Raw genomic sequence first — 19,847 nt, forward strand, 5'->3', positions numbered from 1 at the left:
TGTCATGGCAAGCCCCCCGCCCCTTCCCCATTCCCGCAGACCCCCCAACCCCCTCCCCTTCCCTGCCCCCAAGCCCTCCAAACCCCGCCCCTTCCCTCCCCCAAGCCCCCCACCCCTTCCCCATTCCCAAAGGCCCCCTGGCACCCCCCAAGCCCTCTCCCCTTATCTGCCCCAAGCCCCCCCACCCCCCAGGCACCCCTCCCCTTGCACCCCCAAACCCCTACCACTTCCCTCCCCCCCACCCCCCAGACACCCCAAGCCCCCGCCCCTCCTCCCGGCGCCGCAGCCAATGAGCGGCCCGCGCCGCATCCGGGGCTCCCGCCCCCCCGGCCCCGCTCGCTCACACTCGGCCATGGCGGAGGTGAGTGCGGGGGGGCCGGGCCTGCTCCGGCCTCTGCCCGGGGGCAGCGATCAGGGGCCGGGGTGTGGGGGCAGCCTCGGCTGGGGGGGAGCTGGGGCTGGCGTCTCGGGGGAGGGGCGCAGCCTCGGCTGGGGGAATTGGGGTCTCCTGGGGGGGGCGGCAGGGGCTGGGGGGAATCGGGCCGGGGTCTCCGAGGGCAGCGGGAAGGGGGGCGCTCGGGGGCCGGGCCGGCTCCCGGCGTCGCGCGTCCGTCTGAGGCGCTGTCCTGCTCCCGCTGCCCCCGCCGGGGCCCGGCGATGCCAGGCGGGGCACGTGGCGGGACACGTCCGCGGTGAGACCCTCGTTGTGCCGTGGGCTCGGGGAAACGAGTGCCGGGGGGCCGCCGCGGTCCCGGACGCCCTCTCCATCGCCACGAGACGTCGCTCGCCACGACGATGTGGCGCCGCGGGGCAGCCGGTTCCCACCGTGGCTTGGTCTTCGCGCCGGCCCTGGTAAAGCCACGGGGACGCTGCGTCCGAAGCTGAGCGGAAACCTCGGCCCGGGACCTCGTTGCAACGGCGTCAGGGAGTTCCTCCGAGTGCGAGGCGCCGAGGCGTTGTCCCCGCCCCCCGGCAGCTGTCCGCGGACAGCGATGAGGCGCGCCGGAGGCGCCGGGGACCGCTTGACATCCTGCTAACCGGACTGGCGGCCCGCTGGATCCTCGCGGTGAACCCGTGGCAGCCGCGCGGCCCCAAGATGGGTCGGAGGGTCTTTTCCCTCGTTAATTTTGATGAGCCCGTTGCTCAAAAGTTGCCAGGTGGAAGTTACCGAGTGAGCGAGCTTCACATGCTCTCTTTCTTTGCCTGGGCCGCAGATCCTGGTCGACACACGGGAAACGCCAGCCCTCTTTTCCCTCAGACTTTCAGGAATGTGGACAAGGCAATGGAGCAGGGAGGAGCACTTCTGCAGTGTGCTGGCATTGAGAGAGACCCTTTGCACAGCCGTGAGCTGCCTGGAAGTGGCCTGAGAAATCATCACAGTGATTAGAGGAATAAAATGGGAAGGGACACCTCTCTTCCTCTCTCTCTGTTGCTCTCCCCTACTTCCCTGCCAGGGTAGTGGCAGCCGGAGGTGTTATGTCTGCCAGTGCTCTGGACAGATGCATGATCCCTGCTACGCTTGGAAACAGCCCCGTGGTCGCTGCGTCTTTTAACGGAGTCCCTGAAATTTTTCAACCTTGTAATCGGGGAACGGGACCCCTGAGTCTGGTTAAGATGGCAAACACAAAAGTGTAAGCGATTAATTAGCTGGTGGTCACGTTCCTCGACTCTGTCGAAGAAGCGGCGATTTGGGGCAAGTCGGAAGCTGCTCAGATGCCAGCCGGGTTGGTGGGCGAGAGAGCAGCTTTCACCATCATCTTGGGGGGTGCTTTCAAAATCCAACACGACCGCTGTGAATCGGGCAGGCGATCAGAGCATACAGCCTGGCCAGGGGCAGAAGCAGCTGCATCTGGGAGAAACGCCATCCTTGATGTGGAGATAGCCTTTCATACCTTGGGGCCATGCTGTTGGCTTCCTTCTGCCAAGCTGCCGGTACAGTTTTAAGCGTCAGACCACAGCTTTCGCCTTCAAGAGAAATCATCTTCCGTTGGATGGTGACAACTGAAGTCCGCACCATTGCAGCCTGGTCTTGCTTCCTAGCCCATCACTTTGCCCTGCCCGGCTTGGCCTCACCATGGCCTCTTACCAGTTCTACCAGTCATTTATGGCACCTGTCATCGTGGTGCTTCACGTGCATCGTGGTCAAAGCGGAGGTCTGAGAGCAGGTTGCTGGCTCTGCCTGTTCCTTCTGGTCCCTTTCCTGTCCAAATACACCATCGCCTTCAGATTGGTTTTCATCACTGCCGTCTTCATGGCGATTTTCAGCCTGGGCCAGCTTCCCGTTTCCCTTGATGTCACACTGCTTCTCAGTTTTGAGTCTTTCCCCGTCCTCGCTGATCTGAAGGTGTTCATGATGGGTTTGCATCATTAATACAAGCTCGTTTTACTCTTTATTTCATTGCGTGGTCTTCACTGACATTTTTCCCAATCAGTTTGTCCACGCCTGGCGATTATACCCAGTACTTAGTTACAACAGCAGCCTTCCTCTTTGAGTCATGTTGGACACATTTCCTTGCTGACCTCCCAACAGCGCAGTGAGGGAGGTACAGTCCACGGTCAGGTTGTTGCCTCCGGGAATGGGAGCCAGTTCGGGCAAGTCGCTTGTGGCTGCAGAACGAGAGGTTGGACCCTGCCGTCCTCATGCAACCAGGGCTGCTTACTCCACAGACCTTGATTTGTAGAGTATTTTTATACTTTGCTGCATCCCGTTGGTCCCCAGTGAAGGGACAGTTCCTCTTCTCTTGGGTATAAGCCATCTCATGTGCTAAAGCACTGGAACAGGATACCTAGAGAGGTGGTGGAGTCTCCATCCTTGGAGGTTTTCAAGACCCAGCTAGACAACCTTGGCTGGGATGATGTAGTTGGGGCTGGTCCTGCTCTGAGCAGGGCGTTGGACTGGATGTGACCTCCTGAGGCCCCTTCAACCCTCATTTTCTGTGATTCTATGCTAAAATCTAGGTATGACTCCGAAATAAAGCCTCTCCTAAGCCTTGCCATCTCTTTTATCCTGTCATAAACTCCTCCTTTCTAGCACATGCAGCTTCTGGGCTGGCTCCACAAGCCAACAGCATGGTCTCTAGTGGGGCTGCGTCGTTGCTTTATAATCAGACACTGGGGGATGGCGAATTGCAATACACCTTGCCTGCTCCACTGGAGACTCCAGACTTTTTTTTTTTTTTTGTCGCTGTCCCTTGTAGATGAAGGAAAGAAACCCAAGGATGCTTCAAACTCATATGTTGGTACCTCCTGCTGTAGCCTAGGCCATCAGTCGTAAAAATAACAGTGATTTTTATTTCTCCAGTCTTTGGGGAACCTGGCAGACACGTTTTTAAGACCTTAAGTAGGCAGTTGTTCGAAGGCGGGAGTCCAATTCCTGGTCAGAAAGCCCCATGAGACTGAGAACATCCATTTGCTTTATCCATGGTGGGATTTTTGTCTCCTTTTGATTTTTAACCATTACTTCCTTGTCTTACTCTGGCATAAGTTGTTGGATGGTGGTAAGTCCCATTCTGTGATGAGGAGTCAGCGCAGCTCAATTCTTCAAAAGATCAGGGTCTTAATATGTGCTAATTAAAAGAGAACGCTGCCACTTTTGGAGCCGCCGCTGCAATTATCTTCCACACTAGGGTGCTTTTGGTCCACAGGACTGGGCCAGGAGTCGTTATCCACTTGCTCCCTCCTTTGACTGAACTCAAGTCAACAGCATGTCCACGTGCGCCAAGCCGAGGAGCAGCAGATGGTCTGGATTGTCATCCAGACTGCAGCTCCTGTCGCTGCCTGAACTTCCGATTGAGCGTTGGGTGCCAGAAAGCAGGTGCCCACGCTTTTATCCACCTGTCCCATCTTGTTCCCATCCCATGTTTGCCGCTTGCAGTCACATCAGATTTCCCCGTGGCCTGCTCAGCTGTTAAAGCTGCTCTTGATCGTCCTGGGGCTTTTCAAGTCAGATAGTTTTAAATTCCACCTCCCCTGCCGGGATCAGAGTGGACAGAATCGCCACCTTAAAATAAAATGTACCGTTTGTCTTTAGAGTAATTTTGTAGCAGCCAAAAATCATCCTCTTGGAGGACAGGGCAAGTCCTGAGGATTTGGGGTCTTTAACTTGTGAGAGCATGGAGGTTGGTGTGATGGAGGCAGTTGGAAATGCTAAGGGGAAGCTGGTCTACATGGAGGAGAGAAAGCCTTAAAGGTCCATGAGATATATATGCAGTGGGTCCCTCTTCTGCCCACGGCGGCCCCTTCAACTGCCCTTTGCAACTTGTGTCCCGTGGGTTTTAATTTAAATGAATTGCATGCAGGAGCTGGCAGCGCATTGTGTTGTTGCAAAGGGATTTCTTATCCAACTTCTTTTCTCTTTGAAGGCCTCGGTCGGCAGGCAGAGTCCACGGGTGGTGCCGTACCCACCCCACAACCTATGTCCCGGAGAGCCTGGCCTCCAGACTGCAGCAGGTTTGACTCGGCCCATGTTTGGCTTACCCCAGCCCAGCCCCACTTCTCCATCTAGACTCTTCCTCCAGACCGCTTTTGCACCGTGTGGGGCTAACGGACAGCTTTCTCCTCCCTGCAGTTGTGTCCATGGGCTCAGCTGACCACCGATTCAACCTTGCCGAGATCCTTTCACAGAACTATGGTGTACGAGAAGAGAGGGAGGAGGAAGAAGATACACAGGAGAAAGAGAAGTCTTTAGAGGAGCTGGAAAAGAGCTTCAGCCCCTCTCAGGTACACACTGCAAGGGAGGAGAAGGGGACTTGTCTGCCAACTGTTTTGTCCTCCTTGACAGTATTGAAAGCACAGAGCTCCACTGAGGGACGTGAACCAGCACTGGTGGATCCACTGGAGGTATAAGGCCGTGGTCTGGCATCTGGATGTGTGGGATGGGTTTGCTCAGGGGACCGGCAATGAGCTTCGGAGTCTTTCGCTTCTAGGTTGCCCATTCAGATCCGTTCTGCGTCCAAAGCGATGAGACCTTGTGGGTGCTCATGTCTGTATGGCAAGGCTGGTTGATGTGGAGTCCACTTCATGGTGGACAGGGGCCCCACCACAAAGACCTTATCTCTTGGTCCCGTTGTGGATGGTCTTTGCAGAAAAGTCAAGGCCTAAATGGGGTGTGGAGCATGAGCTTTCTTCACGGTGACGGGGGTTGTCCCTCCGGGTCAGGCTGGGTGCAAAGTGAAAGGATGATTTATGGGTGCTTGTTGAGCCCCGTACTCTGGTCTTCAGGGCTGCTAAGGGGCACCTTTTCACCAACAGCAAATCCAGCCTAACACAAACACCCCCTCGAAGCTGTCACTTGGGGATTTAAATTCCTCAGGTTTGTCCATAGCCCGGAGAAGACCAGCTGGCGGTTGGCCCCTTCAGCCCATGCCTCTGGTCTCCTTCCTGGGAAAGCAGTGCTCAGGGCAGCCCCAAACCTCCTGAATCGCAGAGCGGTCTTGACTGCCTCTGCGCATCTCTGTGTTTACTGCAGCTGGGCTTGTGCATGGTGATTGTTCCATTCCTGATGAAGCTTTGTCCTCCTCTCGCTCAGAGCAGTGAAATGCCATTCGAGGAGCTGCTTGCACTTTATGGCTATGAGGCATCTGATCCCATCTTGGAGCAGGACAGCGAGAGCAATGGGATCTCTCCTCACCTGCCAGACATGACCCTCGATAAGGTAAGAAGCACTTCTTGGCCACCCATAAGCTACTAGCAAGGGAAGAAGGCAGTGTATCCCTCGTCGCTGTAGGGCCTAGAGCTTAGGGTGTCTAGTGTCGTGGCTCTCAACCTTTTTTAGACTCAAAGCACCCCCCTCCGTAACTTGTGTGCGTTGAACAGCACCCTGGTTCAAAAACGAATTGCTTTATTACAGTGTTGCCTCCTTGCAGAGGGGCTGTACCAGCCTGAGCCTGCACTTGTTTCCTTAAACCGGCTTTTCTCCTCGTATCTTGTGGCACCCCAGGGTGCCCGGCACCCTGGATGAAAATCGCCGGCCTGGTGCCTTCCTCCTGTTCAGTGTGTTCAGGGTGCTTGAATTCCAGCAGGCAGGAGCTGGCTGACCCTTTGAACCCAAAAGAATGGGGCCTGCTTCATCCCAGCTCACTGTAAGGAAAGCCAGCAGGAAAGTGATAGCAGGAGAGTGAATGCAAGGAATTCAAAGGAGACGAGGGAGAGGGTCCTTGTTAAAGCGAAGGACAAACTAAAAACCCTTTGTGGAATGTGAATTCTGTCCGTGTGGGGCTGTGAATCAAAGGAGATTCACAGGAAGCTGCACATCTGCTTGGACAGCTATTTCCCCGCTGCCCCCCTGCCTGTGTGAACCTGATACTCCTCCCACCCTGCCGAAAATCTGTGGCTAGGAGTTTCTCCTGGCTAGGATCTAGGAAAGCCACCCACTCCTCCCTGTGACATCCCTAGGAAACCACTCTCCTCTTGACCCTCTTAGTAGGAGCCCTGAGGAAACAGCCAAAGTGAGAGAGGACCTGAGGGATCATCTAGTCCAGCCAGCTGTATAGATCCCTCTCAGACCCCAGGCATGAGAGGGGAGTCCTGGGAGGTGCATGGAGGCAGCTTCTCATGGCAAGGGACGATTTATTCTAGGCCTCCCCCCTTTTTTTTTAATTTAAAAACATTTTTCACTTTCTTGTTGTTGTTAAAAGGAACAAATAGCGAAGGATTTGCTTTCAGGGGAAGAAGAGGAGGAGACGCAGTCCTCGGCCGACGACCTGACTCCATCCGTCACATCCCATGATGCCTCGGACCTTTTCCCAAACCAGCCTGGCTGTACGTCACTGATTTCTCACTTACCGTTTGGACCCCAAGTGCCTCAGCATGACAGGGCCAACCGTTACTTATTTTGGTGCTGAGAGTAGCGTTTGCAGAGGCTGGTCCTTGGGGCTGGTGCTGGACCTGGCCCTGAAGGTGTGCTTGTGAGAGTTAGGCTGCAGTGATGAGGGGCTAAGGGAAACCAGCCAGCTGTCTCATCGGGAAAGAATTCCCTCTGGCTACAGGTCATAGCTCTGGGGAAGTGAGAACTCTGGTTACATGCTCGGTGTGGATTTCCGAGGCAGCTACACAGCGGGTGAAGTGGGTTGATACGAGACTTGTTTGGCCTCCTGAAATATCTCAGCCATATGCTCCTGCAGAATCACACACTGTAAGGCTAGACAGCCCCTGCTCTTGTGTGGTAGGGCAGCAGGCAGGATTCCAGCTCTGAGGGCCCAGGGATCCCATATGATGCAGTTGGAAGGAGGTACAGCAAATTAGTAGGACTGGTGCTCTAATATATTAAGGCTGCACCTTTGTATTGGGGATCTGCAAGGACCCAGGGTAAGAGAGGAGCTTCAGATGAAAGTGTGGGTTGGGCCACCTACCAGTTTGAGAGTCTTGGTCTTGCTGATTGATCAAATACTGCACATCTGGAAAGGACTTGAGTTCTGTAGCCTACAAAGAGAATAAATGAGGATCTGGGTAAGTTACCTCTGAAAAAATGGGCCAAGGTTAAATTAACTGGAAGACAGGAAACAAGGGGAAGAAGAGAGAAGCTAAAGAGACATGAGGGAGGAGAAATAAGCCAGCACGTCACTGAACGCCCAGCTTCTCCTTTCTCACAGCCAACAACTTCCTCGCCGATGAAGACAAGGAGCCCTGCTCTTCCCCGTGCGCTTCCTCCATGGCAGAGGATTCAGAAGAGGACTCCATCCCATCCAACGAGTGTAAGAAGGTGAGTCACTGAACCTGCAGCCCGTGCTCTGTGCCCCAAGGGGAGAAAGCAAGGCCTGTCACAGGGACCACAGTAACCTGTGGTGTGTCTGTGGGGAAGCCGCTGTGATGCTCTGTGTTGTATTCTGGAGGAGGTCAAGGCAGACGCATCTTCAAGCTCAGCCTGCAGCCTCCGTCTGTGGTCTGCAGCTTGAGGATATCTTGATTACGGGGGGACTGCTCCTTCCCTACAAGAAACGATGGCTTTTACATGCCCAGGGTAGAAGGGGGATGGAGACTCCCAGTACCCACCCTGGATAGGGGTGATGGGTGAAGGAAGATCTAGGTGCAGGTGACTCACGTGCCTGGCAAGGTGAGGAAGATCTGCTGCATCTTCAGCTCTAGGGGCTGACAGGAGTTTTGCCCTAAAGCTTTCGTATTCAGACTGGCATCCAACCCGTACGAATCCCAACTCGACATTCGTTTGAAAACTTCCTAGGTTTCTGGGTAGACAAAATCCTCGCGGATTTTGCAAAACACAGTCTGCTGCCGTGTTTAGCAGTGCAGGATAAGCTTTCTTTGTCCTGCAACTGATTCTAGCCCCTGCGTGGGCCTCCTACTAAATCCCTTTCTTGTGGATTTTTCCAGGAGATCATGGTTGGTCCTCAGTACCAGGCCGCAGTCCCCATCCTCCATTTACAAAGGCACAGTGAAAAAGGTGAGAGACTGTCCTTTCTCTGGCTTTAACATCTGCACTCAGTATCATCTGGGTACAAGGCCCTTAGCCTGCGTGGTCTGATTTATCCAGCTTTGCAAGCAGGCGCTGCAACCTGTGGGGGTTGCCACGGCTGGACCACTATTGGTAGTCAGGCTTGTTGTCTAGTTTAAAACAAGCTTGAGGATCCCCACACTGCATTTGCAATCCCAGACATGATGTATCCAGTGTGTCTGACTATACTCTCCTAGCAAAGGGCATGGAACAATTGTCACCCATGTGTTTTGAATCACAAAATGGGTGCCCTGCAAGAAGTCAGCAGCCGCGACTGTTTACAACACACCTGCAGGTGCAGTTTGCTGTGTGTGACCTGGCAGCTTGCAGTGGCTATCAGATTATGTACAGGAAAGAATGCAAAGCTGTGATTAATTTTTGGAGGCTCTAGTAACAGACACCTGCATTCTTGGAAGGTTGTATTGTCCCTGCATTCCTGACGCGCCTTCAGGCTGGGAAATGCCATGAAGTTAAGGGTTTTCAGGTGGCAAAGAGGAAGTCCAGGGTTTCAGCCACAGCCAGAGAGAAGACCCTCCTTCCCAGTGATCTTTTAGTCTTTCTGCATTACACTTTCAGTGGCGGTGAGTGGTAGCCGACATCATTCGCATGTGCATTTTCATGCAACCCCCCTCGGGCCCATCTCAGTTCACCGTTAGATGGGGTCACCCGGAACCAGGCTGAGGGGATCAGGTTGGCTGATCGTATCCACGCCTAAAACTCATGCCCTCGGCACCACCTCGCAGGGCCTGCCGCGCAGGCAGGCAGCAAGAAGCCTCTTCAGAAATGACTCACTTCCTCCATCACTCACTCTCTGGGCAGGTTTAAGGAGATACCTTCGCTCATTTTAGACTCAGAATGCTGCAAAGTGGCCAGTGCCGTTAACTCCTCCGGAAATCAGTGGGAGGGAAGGCCTCTGGCTGCCTTCCAGGCGGCGGTCCAAGGGCTTGGGGACTAATTCTCCGGTGTCCCACGTCACTTGCAAAGTGGCTGTGAAGTGGTAGTAGCCCTTGACAGTGGCCTTTTTATGTCCTTTCTGCGCTCGCTTTGACTCGGTGTGAACAAGCGCTGAAGGGGCAGGACAATGGGGAATCAAAGCCTTTGTCTTCCCAACTCAATAAATATCATTTGAGAAGCACATTCAGTGCTGGGGATTACAAAGCCGCGCATCTGAATACAAACGTTTCTATGACTTTTATTTGTGTTTAATTGCTAAGCCTTTGTTTTCTGTTTGCTTTGTGTGGCTTTTCTTTTTTTTTCTTTTTTCTCACCCTTCCTCCACATTGTTACGAACTGCCGAGAACGCAACGCGCAGCCTTGTGCTCGCAGCTGAGGGCGGAAGGGGGCAAGCAGTGTGCTTCTGCCATTCTTACCTGACAAAACCGCCTTCCAAGCTAGTGCAGTGTTGAGTGGCCTGAAGGCTACTACGCCTTTTTAGCTTTGGTGCTGGCAAAATTGAACAGGCTAAGTGGTAGCTTAAAGCCAGCCCTTTAAAGCAGCCTGTATTAACATGTTAATACTACATCATCTGGTGATCCCAGAGGACTTCTCAGCAGCCACCACCCCCCAACCCAGCCTTCATGAAAAGCCAAGGTTAAAGGAGTCCTTGCAAAACACCGAAAAGTAAGAGCCTCTGGCTCATGGGGCAAAGGGGAGAGTTGGGAGCCAGCAACCCTGTACTGTAGATTCAGGAGGGAAAGCCCACAAGTTCTGTGAGCTTTGAACACCCCAGAGATGGGTTTTCTCTCTGAGATGCCCCCCTGCACACCAGCCTGGGGGAGCAGCGGTGCTGTCTGACTGATCAGCTCATCCCAGACATGCCCTGCCGTCCCCCGCAGTCTACGAGAATGAAGATCAGTTGCTGTGGGACCCCAACATCCTGCCCGAGAGGGAGGTGGAAGAGTTCCTGTACCGAGCGGTGAAGCGGCAGTGGGACGAGCTGGCCAGCATCAGCCTGCCCGAAGGAGAGATGGTGAAGGACAACGAGCAGGTGAGTGGGAGCCAGGGCTCTGCCCAGCCACTGGGGTCTCAATTTCCAGTGAGCCAGTTAGGTTTGGGGGATGGACAGAGTCACTTTGGCAGAATTAGGGAGCTCCAAGACAGGTCAGATGAGAAGGGCAAGACCCTACAGAGCCTCTGGACAAACCAGAGCCTCTCTGGAGCTGAAGGGGCCCCTCTGGGGTCTGTCACAGCTGCTGCGGAGATGAGCCAGAGGGAAGAATTCTCTGTTAGGGACTGAGCTCAGCTGGGCCCTGCCATTTTGGAGCACAACAGACAAACTCAGCAGACATTTTGTAGGGGTTACATTGCCACTACCTTGCTCAGCTGGCCCTTGAATACAGGTGTGTGAGGACACGTATGCACCCTTGCTGCGTGCCCCCCATTCCCTGAGAGGTGCTGGGAACCCTCCCATGTGGAACTGTCCTGGGTGACGGTCTGAAATTGGGGTGGCAGAGAGGTAGCTGCAGAGGCAAACGTGTCCCCCGGGCTGCGAGCCTGAGCTGTAGCTGAGCCCATCGGTGACATGCTAGTCTGGTGCGCATGATCAGCTGGGGGGTCCGTTCTGTTCCCTAGGCTCTGTATGAGCTGGTGAAATGCAACTTCAATGCGGAAGAGGCTCTGCGGAGGTTACGCTTCAATGTGAAGGTCATCAGAGGTGAGCAATGCAAGGGGCTGGATTGTCTCGTGGGGGCTGTCGTCATAGCTGCTCGGTGTCCTGTCCGTCTGTCTGTCTCTCAGTCCCAACTCCTGGGACTGTGGAGCATCTGACATTCCCATTTCCTCCTGCTGCAGATGAGCTCTGTGCCTGGAGTGAAGAGGAGTGCAGGAACTTTGAGCATGGCTTCCGGGTCCACGGGAAGAACTTCCATCTCATCCAAGCGAACAAGGTAATGAGCTGTGTGCGTCAGCTAGCGCTGGGCGTGGGTTTGAAGCCTCGGTTCCTCTGGGGAAGGGAAGACTACTGCGTTCCAAGCCCAGCTGCAATGCTGGCTTCTCCCACCTGAAAAGCAGAGATCATAAGAGTGACAACATCAGAGCATGAGGCTCCAGCTCGTTAGCACTTTCTAGGCAAGAGTCTTTCCAAACACTTGACTCTTGCTGCATTTTGGTGAGTCCCGTGTGCAGGGAGTGTGCAAAGACCTCCCCTTTACAAGGAGAGCTGGGGGGTCTGGTAGTCAGGACATGGGATGGATGATGCTGGGGCTGGGCTTGGGGCCTGGCTGTGAGAGTGAGGCTGCTTCTCCACACCTATAAAGCGGGGTGACACACAGCTGCCTCTTGGAGCTCTCTCGGTGCAAGAGGCTGACCGCCCTCTCCCCCCCAGGTGCGCACCCGATCGGTGGGCGAGTGCGTGGAGTACTACTACATGTGGAAAAAGTCAGAGCGCTACGACTACTTCACGCAGCAGACTCGCTTCGGAAGGAAGAAGTACGTCCTCCACCCTGGAGCCACGTGCGTGGAATATTCTCACACTAATCTCAGTAACATGCCTTCCTGCGGAGGAACCCGGCCTCCACCCCCTCCCCGCCAGCTAGGGGCCTCTCTTTAAACCAGTGGTTCCCCACCCTCATAGATTCGGGGCACCCTTGGTTAGACTCAACCCCGCAGAAAGCGCCAGCTCTTAGTTTTCACTCAGTTTTTTTGACCGCGGAAGAATATTTTAGAGCATTTTTTTCCATTGCAAGGACCTCAGAGAGACCACAGCCGGTCAGTGCTTTGGATGCTCTGGATTCCTATTTGAAATCTCTGGGTTTATCTTGTGAATCATGGTTGCACACCCAACAGTGCTAACATTGTGTGATGTCCCACAGCACCCCTGAAAGGATCTAAAGGCACCCCAGGGTGCCACAGTGCCTGGTTGAGAATCACTGCTTTAAACATTGCTCCCCCTCTTTTATTTAAACCACAGAAGATGGGACGTGTCCTGGAGGGGAGTTCCCAGGGCCTGCAGGCGATCAGCTGCACCCTTTGCCCATAGGAGGTAGCCAGCCTCAGCCTGGGCACCTTTTTCTCGGGTGTTGCTAGCTGGCAGCATTGTCTCTCAGTGTCTATGGTCCTAGCACGCTCATTTTTCTACACCCATCCTCACTGCCAGGAGTGGAGGATCCTCACGGATCCATTTCTCTCTTCCAAAAATACCAGAGGGGGAAAAGAATTTTAAAACTCCCTTATTTTTGCCTTTTTTGTAAACTTGAACCTCCTGGGTTTTTTTTTCTCTTTTCAGTTGGACTCTGCAGCTCATAAGAGCAGATCCCACTTAAAACAGCTGACATGCAGCAAAAAAAAAAGGAACAACCCCATATTTTGTTTCTGGGATTGTTCAGTCACAAAAATGTTGGAGCCTTTGATTTCTTGGCCTTGATTCAGGGCATGAAACATTCTGAAAAAGCTCAAAAGAAGTTCTTGGGGCAGCAGTTCCCAGCCCAGCTCTCCGTGCCAACGCGCTCTGGTGCGGCAGGCTCTGGCTGTGTGCTGGGGAGAGAATGTGCGTCCATTGACTCTCCTGGGGGAAGAAGGGAAGGCTGCAGGTCCAGGGTGCCGAGCTCAGCTGAGGCTAGAAAGCAACAGGGTTTGATGCTGGTTTCGTTCGCTGTGGTTTTCACTGTCACTCTTCACCAGTGCGAGATCCCAGCCAGGCCTTGTGGGTGCTGAGTGGAAGGTGTTGGCACAGTGGGCTTCTTGCTGGCTGTGGTGCAGGGAATACTGCGTCCCTCTGCAGGGTATTCACCCCTCCCCGCTCCGCGGAGAGTCACGGCCACCTCTCTCCCTGCAGGGACTATGCAGAGAACGACCTGGACGGAGGCGAGGTGGAGAACGCTGGCCGGGCCCGGAGCTCGCCACCCATTCCCTCTGCTACCAGCTGCCTGGACTCCCACTTCAGCCAGGACCCCCTGGCCATCGAGAGCACAGGTAACTTCCTTGCCTTCCATCTGGGTGTGCTGCAGCGGCTGCAGTCTCACGGCTCTGTTGGCCTGCCTCCTGTGACCTGCCATCTAACCAAGGCCCTTCTCCATGGCCTAGACCCCAGGGCAGGGCTCAGTGCTGGGGCAAGAGGCTTATCTGCCCCATCAGCATGTAACCAGGGACATGCAGTTGGGCTCCATACAGGTCAGATGTAGGGAGAATCTAGAGCAGAGTTTGAGCTCCCTCTTCCACCACCTGATAAACCTGAGCTTGACATCTGCATGTTGGGGAGAAAGGCAGGGGCGGGATGGGGATGGGGAGGAGATGACTCCTGGAGTCTCCCATGAATCGTTCGCCTGAATTTCCCTAAAACCCTGAAGTCTCCCCTTAGCCCATGAGCTGCCTCCTCTCCTTATATGCATCCTGCACTGCACTGACATGGGGCTTGACTGTTGTAGCAAAGGGTCACTGCTGCGCTCAGTCACACGGGCTTGTCACAGGCATGAGCAGGAAGCCCCTTAGCATGCTATGAACAGGCACCGACTCCTCTGCCCTCACCCTCCTGTCTCTGCTCCTCCCTTGCTGTCGCACCATGCAGAGCCCCTGAGCGTGGAGAGTGCAGCCTGCAGCCTGGGCAGCATGAGCGAGTCGGGCCAGGGCTACGAGTGCAGCACGCCCTCAGAGACAAACTGTTCCTTCGACCCTGCCGAGGAGCCGGCCTCAAGCACGCGGCGCCCCGGGACCCCCTCAGAGACGGGGATCTACCCGCTGCCCCCGGCAGGCCCGGACCCGGCGAACAAAGCAGAGACATTGCAGAGCTCTGGCGAGACGATAGCCATGGACTTCACACTCCCCGCAGACATGGGCGAAGGCTTGCCTTTAATCGCTGGCCGCGTGGATTTGGGCACAGCCCCCGAGGCAGTGGTGGCCCCAGCTCAGGTGTCCTTATCCGTCACAGATTTCAGCATCATTGGCATTGGGGATGTGAATAGCTTCCTAGCAGCTCACCAGGCCTGCCCAGCGCCCGTGGCCCAGTCAGAGCCGTTGTCACAGTGAGCCTCCACTCACAAGCATGTCAGAGATGGAGCTGGGACCTGGACCTCGCCGAATGAATTCCTTGGACCTCTCTGTTTCACGGGGACACTTGAGAGCCATCGGTCAGAATCCGTCTTTCCATCCTCCGTGATCCACAACCGGACACCTCTTTGCTCTCGGGCTCGTCACCAGGGGAGGTTTTAGTGGGGGAGTCGGTGACCCCCCCCTCCCTGCCCATGCATCGCCACGGGCAGCACTATGCTGGTCAGACGGCCCCTGCCCTCCGGGCAGAGGAGGGGGCTGTCGCAGCAGGGGACACATCGTGGGCATTTTGGGGGTGTCACTGGAGCTGCAGGCGTGCAGGAAGCAAGCACAGGCAGAGCGGGGGCCGTCCGGCTGCAGGGCCGGGCACTGGTCCCAAAGGCAGTCCCTGCCGCGTTCTGTGTTGCAATAGAAGTGCTTCTCTCTCCCCGTCCTTCCCGATGGCAGGACTGTGCCTGTTGGTCTGTTGATCCTGGCAGCAGGTGTGCTTGTCCAGCCCCTGCACTAGCAGGGCCAGATAAGGCGCAGCCTGTCCCTACCCCCTGTGGGAAGGCCTCAGCCCATTATCAGGGGCAGTTGTACGTTGCCCAGTTCACCTCCCTTCCGTTACTTACTGGGGCCTGTGCTGTGGAGAACCTGGATCCAGGGATGAAGCTGGGGTGCTAACAAGAGGAGTCTGTAGACAGACTGATGGAGTTGTGCTAACCCAGTGCTCGTGAGCCTACTGCTGCAGTGGACAGCACAGCTGGCCCCGTGGAAGGGTTAAACTCAGACAGGCAGCCTGCAGATGTGCCCAGGTGGCTCCAAACCGGTCTGTCTGGGGAGAAAGCAAGGGAAAGGGGGTGCGGTGAATGAGTCGGCTCTCGCTCTGCCTGTCCAGGGGCAGGGGGCACGGCTTCTGTGCCCGTAGTGTGTGCCCCATCCTGTGCCAGGCGTGGCAAACCCAGGCGCTTCTCTAGGGTGAAACCAGGGTGGACACCCATGCACCTCGAAGGAGTACGGAGCGCCCAGCCCTGGCTGGATGGCTTGTGTACCTGGGCATCTTCTCTGCCCCGTGTGCCAGTGTGTGCACGTGCCGCAGGCAGGGAGGCTCAGCTGCGGGGCATCGATGCTGGCAAACCCTGCACTGATTCCTGCCACGGGACCTGGGCTGGAGCCTGCCTCAGCCCCAGGTCTCCCGAATGTGACAAGGAAACTGATGTCCTAAGAGAAAGGGATGTGTTTGCTGCCAGGGCCTTGCCAAGGCAGTAGGGACTCCGGGCCCTGTGCAGAGTGCCAAACCGGCCCAGGTGCCTGGCGTGGGGAGCCCAGGTCCAGGGTGTGCTGCTGGCTAAAGCCTTCTCCACTTCCCTGTGAGCACCCTCCCACCCTCAGCCAGGGCCCGCTGCCTCCCCACCTGCCGTGCGGGCCTCCAGCCCGATCCTCCTGCCGCTCTCCCTGCACACGGGTTTCTTAATCACTGCCTTCAGGTCTCGGCCTGGAGCCAGCCTCGCGCCGACGGATTTAAATGTGGTGACACGCAAGGGGCCCGGATCTATCTCCACGCAAGGCGGGGGGTGCAAAGGGCTCCGAGTTGCAGTGTGGTTGATGCCCAGCTGGGCGTCAAGTTGGACCCTGTCTCCTATCTCAAACCCCGCAGCTCTGCATGGGGCTGGGGCATGACTCTGGCCCCGGCCAGCTCAGCTGAGGGATGTCACACTCCAGACCCAGGCGACCGCGTCGGCCGGACGTCGGGTTGTGAGACCCACCAGCGTCCAGTGCTGGGAGTAGGAAGCAAAGTCCTGCCCTGAGCCCGGGCCCTCTCTCCGCAGCCTTCCCTTGCTGAAGGGAGACGGAGCATGCAACCGGGGCAGGGCATACGAGGCACCCCAGTGCCCTCCCAGGTGGGTGCAGTGGCCCACAGCTCCTCCGCCTGCAGCTCTTCCTCCGGTTTGGTTTGTCTCGTGCGCCAGCGCGGCGGGGAGACGTCTCTTATTTATATCCTTCCATGTTGTTTACAGCTGCACGTGGGGCTGGACCGGGAGCGCGGCGGGGGCAGGCGGGACGGGGCGGGGGTCGGTCGTCATTCCTGTCCTCCTACAAAGCACATTTGGTCTCCAGCCGCGCCCCCCGGGAGGCCCCACACTGTGAAGTGATACTGCCTTGAATACCCCTCGCCGTTATTTATTTAATTAAAAACCTGATTTCAAAGCAAAGCAGGGGCCTGGCTCGTGTTTCCTGCGGCGGCGGCGAGGGGAAGGGCTCCAAGCAGGCGCGACGCCTTCGCTCCCACGAGCAGGGCACGCGGCTGGTAGAGCAGAGCCCACCCCGGGCACCCCAAAACCCAGCCCTCTGCTGCTGACCGTAACCCACATCTTAGCAGGGGGAAGACTGCGGTGGAGGAGTTATTGCCTGGTCCCTCTTTCCAGACCAGGCTTGGGGAATGGGGCAGCGAAAGGATCAGTCGCTGTCCCGGCAAGCAGTGCCCAGGTCTCTTCTGGGCCGGAGCTGGGGAGTTGTCTGGGGCTTTGGGGGTGTAGCGGGGCTTTTGAGTAGTCAGTGGGGCTTTGGGGGTGTAGCAGGGCTTTTGAGTAGTCAGTGGGGCTTTGGGGGTGTAGTTTGGGGTGTTTGGAGCATAGTGGGGCTTTGGGGGAGTAGTCAGCGGGACTTTTGCAAGTTCAATCCCATCCTGTTGTGGCAATAGGTCTGTTTGAGGCCCTAGTCTGTCCAGGGTAGCGTCCCTCCGTCCTGCCACAGCCCAGGGGCTGGCACCTCCCCATGTGTGCCCCCCAGCCCCCAGCAGGTCTAATAGCTGGGCCATGCGGAAGGCAGCATGATGCGATGCGGCTCAGCTCTCGTTGCCTGCAGGCCTTGGTGCGCGAGAGGAGTTGGGTCGGCCGGGCCCTCCCCAGCTTGCCTCGAACCCAGCTCCTCACTGGAGGCGGGATCGGCTAAAATGGTCCTAAAGAAATGTCGTCTGCACTCGTCTTAAGACGCTTTGGGAGCTGCCAAGCAAACGCCCAACCCATCAGACGTGCACAGGTGTGGCAGGGGGTTGCGGGCACTGCCAGTCTCCTGCCCCGGCAGGGGAGTCGTGCGTTGAAATACACTGAAGAGATCCCAGGAAGAGGCCTGCGGCTCTGCGCGCCCCGCTGGTCCGGCTGCTGCGAGCACGCGCAGGCCGACACCGTGTCCGTCTATGCCGGCATCGCTCCAGCTGGCCTCTGCTTCCCCCCCCACCTGTGAAAGTCAAGCCGAGCAGCGGGGAGCCAGCCGTGCAACTTCTGGGTCCTTCAGTCCAAGCAGCGAGACCGGCCTGGCCGCGGAAGAGCAGCGCTCGCTAGACCGATGCTTGGGCCCGGGGAGCAGCGAGCTGCAATTCTCTCCCTCCTTGCCTCGATTTCGATGGCTGAGGTTCCTCTAGCAGCTTCAGCTGATGGGGCCTTCGGCCCGCAGACTCCGGGAGAGGTGTGGGAGTAGCCCCTGCTGCAAGGGAGGTGAATCAGCGCTAGGGGAGGCTGGAGGGACTTGCCTAAGGCCGCATGGTGAGTCGGTGGCAGAGACAAGAGGACCCCGGAGTCCTGGCAGCCCACCCTCTTCTAACCACTAGTCCATCCCTCCTCCGGGAGCTGGGAATTGAAGTCCCCACTGCCTTAGTAGCGCCCTATCACGATCCCTGACGGCCCCGCATGGGCTCCTGCGCCGCTCAGCGCCCGCCCCGCGGCACGTGGGGGCCGCGGGCCGCGCGCGGGAGCCTCGCCCGCCACCGCGCCGCCGCCTTCCCCCGGAGCGAGCGGAGCCCGCGGCGCTCCCCACCACGCGCCCGCCGGTGCGTGCCCCCGGGCCCGGGCCCGCCCCCGCCTCGCCGCCCGCCAGCCCCGTCGCGCGGGCCCGCGCTGTGGAGGAGGCTGGCCCCGCACTCGGACGTCGTCCTCGCGTGGAAGGGAGGAGCCGGGCCGGGGCGGCGGGGCACCAGCCCGGCGTCGCCCCCCGCAGCCGCTGCGGGGGCCGGGGCAGGTGGGGCCTCACGCCGTGCCCCTTCCAGGGCCGCTGCCCGTCCTGGCCTCCCCGGCGGGCGAGCGCGGCCTCGTCCTGCGGTGGGACGGCCCCGGCGCCCCCGCCTCGGCCTGCGGGTCCGTACCTCGGGGCGGCGGCGGCGGCGGCGGCGGCGCGGAGGTCTCGCGGCTTTCTGGCCCCTCGCAGAGGCCGCCGAGCCGGGGCAGCTCTACAGCCCGAGCCCCTGCGCGCCGCGGCTCGGCCCGCGCCTGCTGCAAGCAGACGGGGAGGTGCGGGGCGCGGCGCGGCGGGGCGGGAGCCGGCGCCTGCCTCTGCCCCTCGGCGGTCGCGGCCCGCGCGCGGCTGGAAGTCGCGGGTGGCGCTGCGCTGGCGGGAGCCGGCGCTGGCGGAGCGCGGCGGCGACATCCGCACCTACACCGTGTCCTACGCGGCGCAGGGCGCGGGCGGCCGCGGTGAGGCCGGGGCGCGGGCGCCGCAGCCGTGGTGCTGAACGGCCCCGTCCATCGCTACCCGCTCACGGGCTGGCGCCGGCACCGTGGTGCGGGTCAGCCTCACCGCCGCCACCGACGGCGGCGGCACGCAGGGCCCAGCCCTGGCGTCCGCACCCGCAGCATCGGCCGGGGACCCGGCCGTGCGGGCGCCTCCGGCTGAGCGCGGGCCGCGCGGGGCTGCTCTCCCCGCAGACGAGGGCGAGGCGGAGCTGGCGCTGCGCTCGCTGGGCGCGGGGCTGGTGCTGCCCGTCGCGGCGTGCCTGGCCTGCCTCCCCAGGCACCAGCCGCACGTCCTCGGAGCCCGCCTGCCCCGCCGCCCCGCACCAGCGGCGGCTTGGGCCGGGCGGCGAGGCGGAGGACCTACCTGCCCGGTGCTGCGGGGCCCCTAGCCCTGCTGCCGGCGGGGTTGTCCCCCTGCGCGCACGCGCTGCCCTTCTCCGCGGCATCCAGGGCTGCCTGTGGCCGCGGGTGCCCGGCCCAGCCCGGAGCAGCCTGGCCGGCTGGGTGCCGCGGACAACGCGGCTGGTGAGCGCCCCGCTCGGCCGGCTCCTCCTGCCCGGGGGGGCACCCCGTTGAGGCGGCCGCACGCCCGCGCCCGCGCTCTGCTCCCTCCCCTCGGGCCGGCGCCCGGCGCGGGACAAGCCGGCAGCGCGGAGCCCCCTCGCCCTCGACTCCGTCTCGAGCACCGTCTGCAGCCAGCAGCGGGAGCAGCTCGTGCCCACGGCTCCGCAGGAGGGCACGGGGGCACCGGGGGGCCCCGGCACAGGGGACAAGCGCCAGGCCGCCCTCCTCCCCCCCGAGCCCCCTGGACTGCCCCCGCACACCGGGGCCCAGGACACGGCCGCCTGCCGCAGCAGGGTGGAGTACTCAGCGGTGGTCTTTTGGGCATCGAGGGGCGGAGATGCCCTCCCGCCCCTGGCTGCCCCCCCCCCGCC

General features: G+C 58.7%; 1 protein-coding gene across 10 annotated transcripts; it reads left to right on the plus strand.

Annotated features, from left to right (window-relative positions):
• Positions 1–323: 323 nt before the first annotated feature.
• On the plus strand, positions 324–16,620 carry MIER2 (MIER family member 2). 10 transcript variants are annotated; one of them, XM_090027385.1, is made up of 13 exons: positions 324–361; positions 4,362–4,449; positions 4,568–4,839; positions 5,468–5,653; positions 6,636–6,759; positions 7,590–7,699; positions 8,326–8,395; positions 10,282–10,433; positions 11,018–11,099; positions 11,237–11,331; positions 11,769–11,896; positions 13,218–13,354; positions 13,947–16,620. In XM_090027385.1, exons 1-13 carry the CDS (start codon positions 353–355, stop codon positions 14,402–14,404), a joined length of 1,911 nt encoding a protein of 636 aa, XP_089883511.1. In that variant the 5' UTR covers positions 324–352; the 3' UTR covers positions 14,405–16,620. The 10 variants fall into 10 exon arrangements, with proteins under 10 accessions (XP_089883511.1, XP_089883508.1, XP_089883509.1 ...); XM_090027387.1 differs by lacking the exon at positions 324–361 and adding an exon at positions 531–3,814; XM_090027382.1 differs by lacking the exon at positions 324–361 and having other exon boundaries at positions 530–4,449.
• Positions 16,621–19,847: the final 3,227 nt, after the last annotated feature.

The sequence above is a fragment of the Crocodylus siamensis genome, chromosome 14, assembly GCF_052110815.1.
Source record: "Crocodylus siamensis isolate JL-2025a chromosome 14, ASM5211081v1, whole genome shotgun sequence".
Taxonomy (NCBI): domain Eukaryota; kingdom Metazoa; phylum Chordata; order Crocodylia; family Crocodylidae; genus Crocodylus; species Crocodylus siamensis.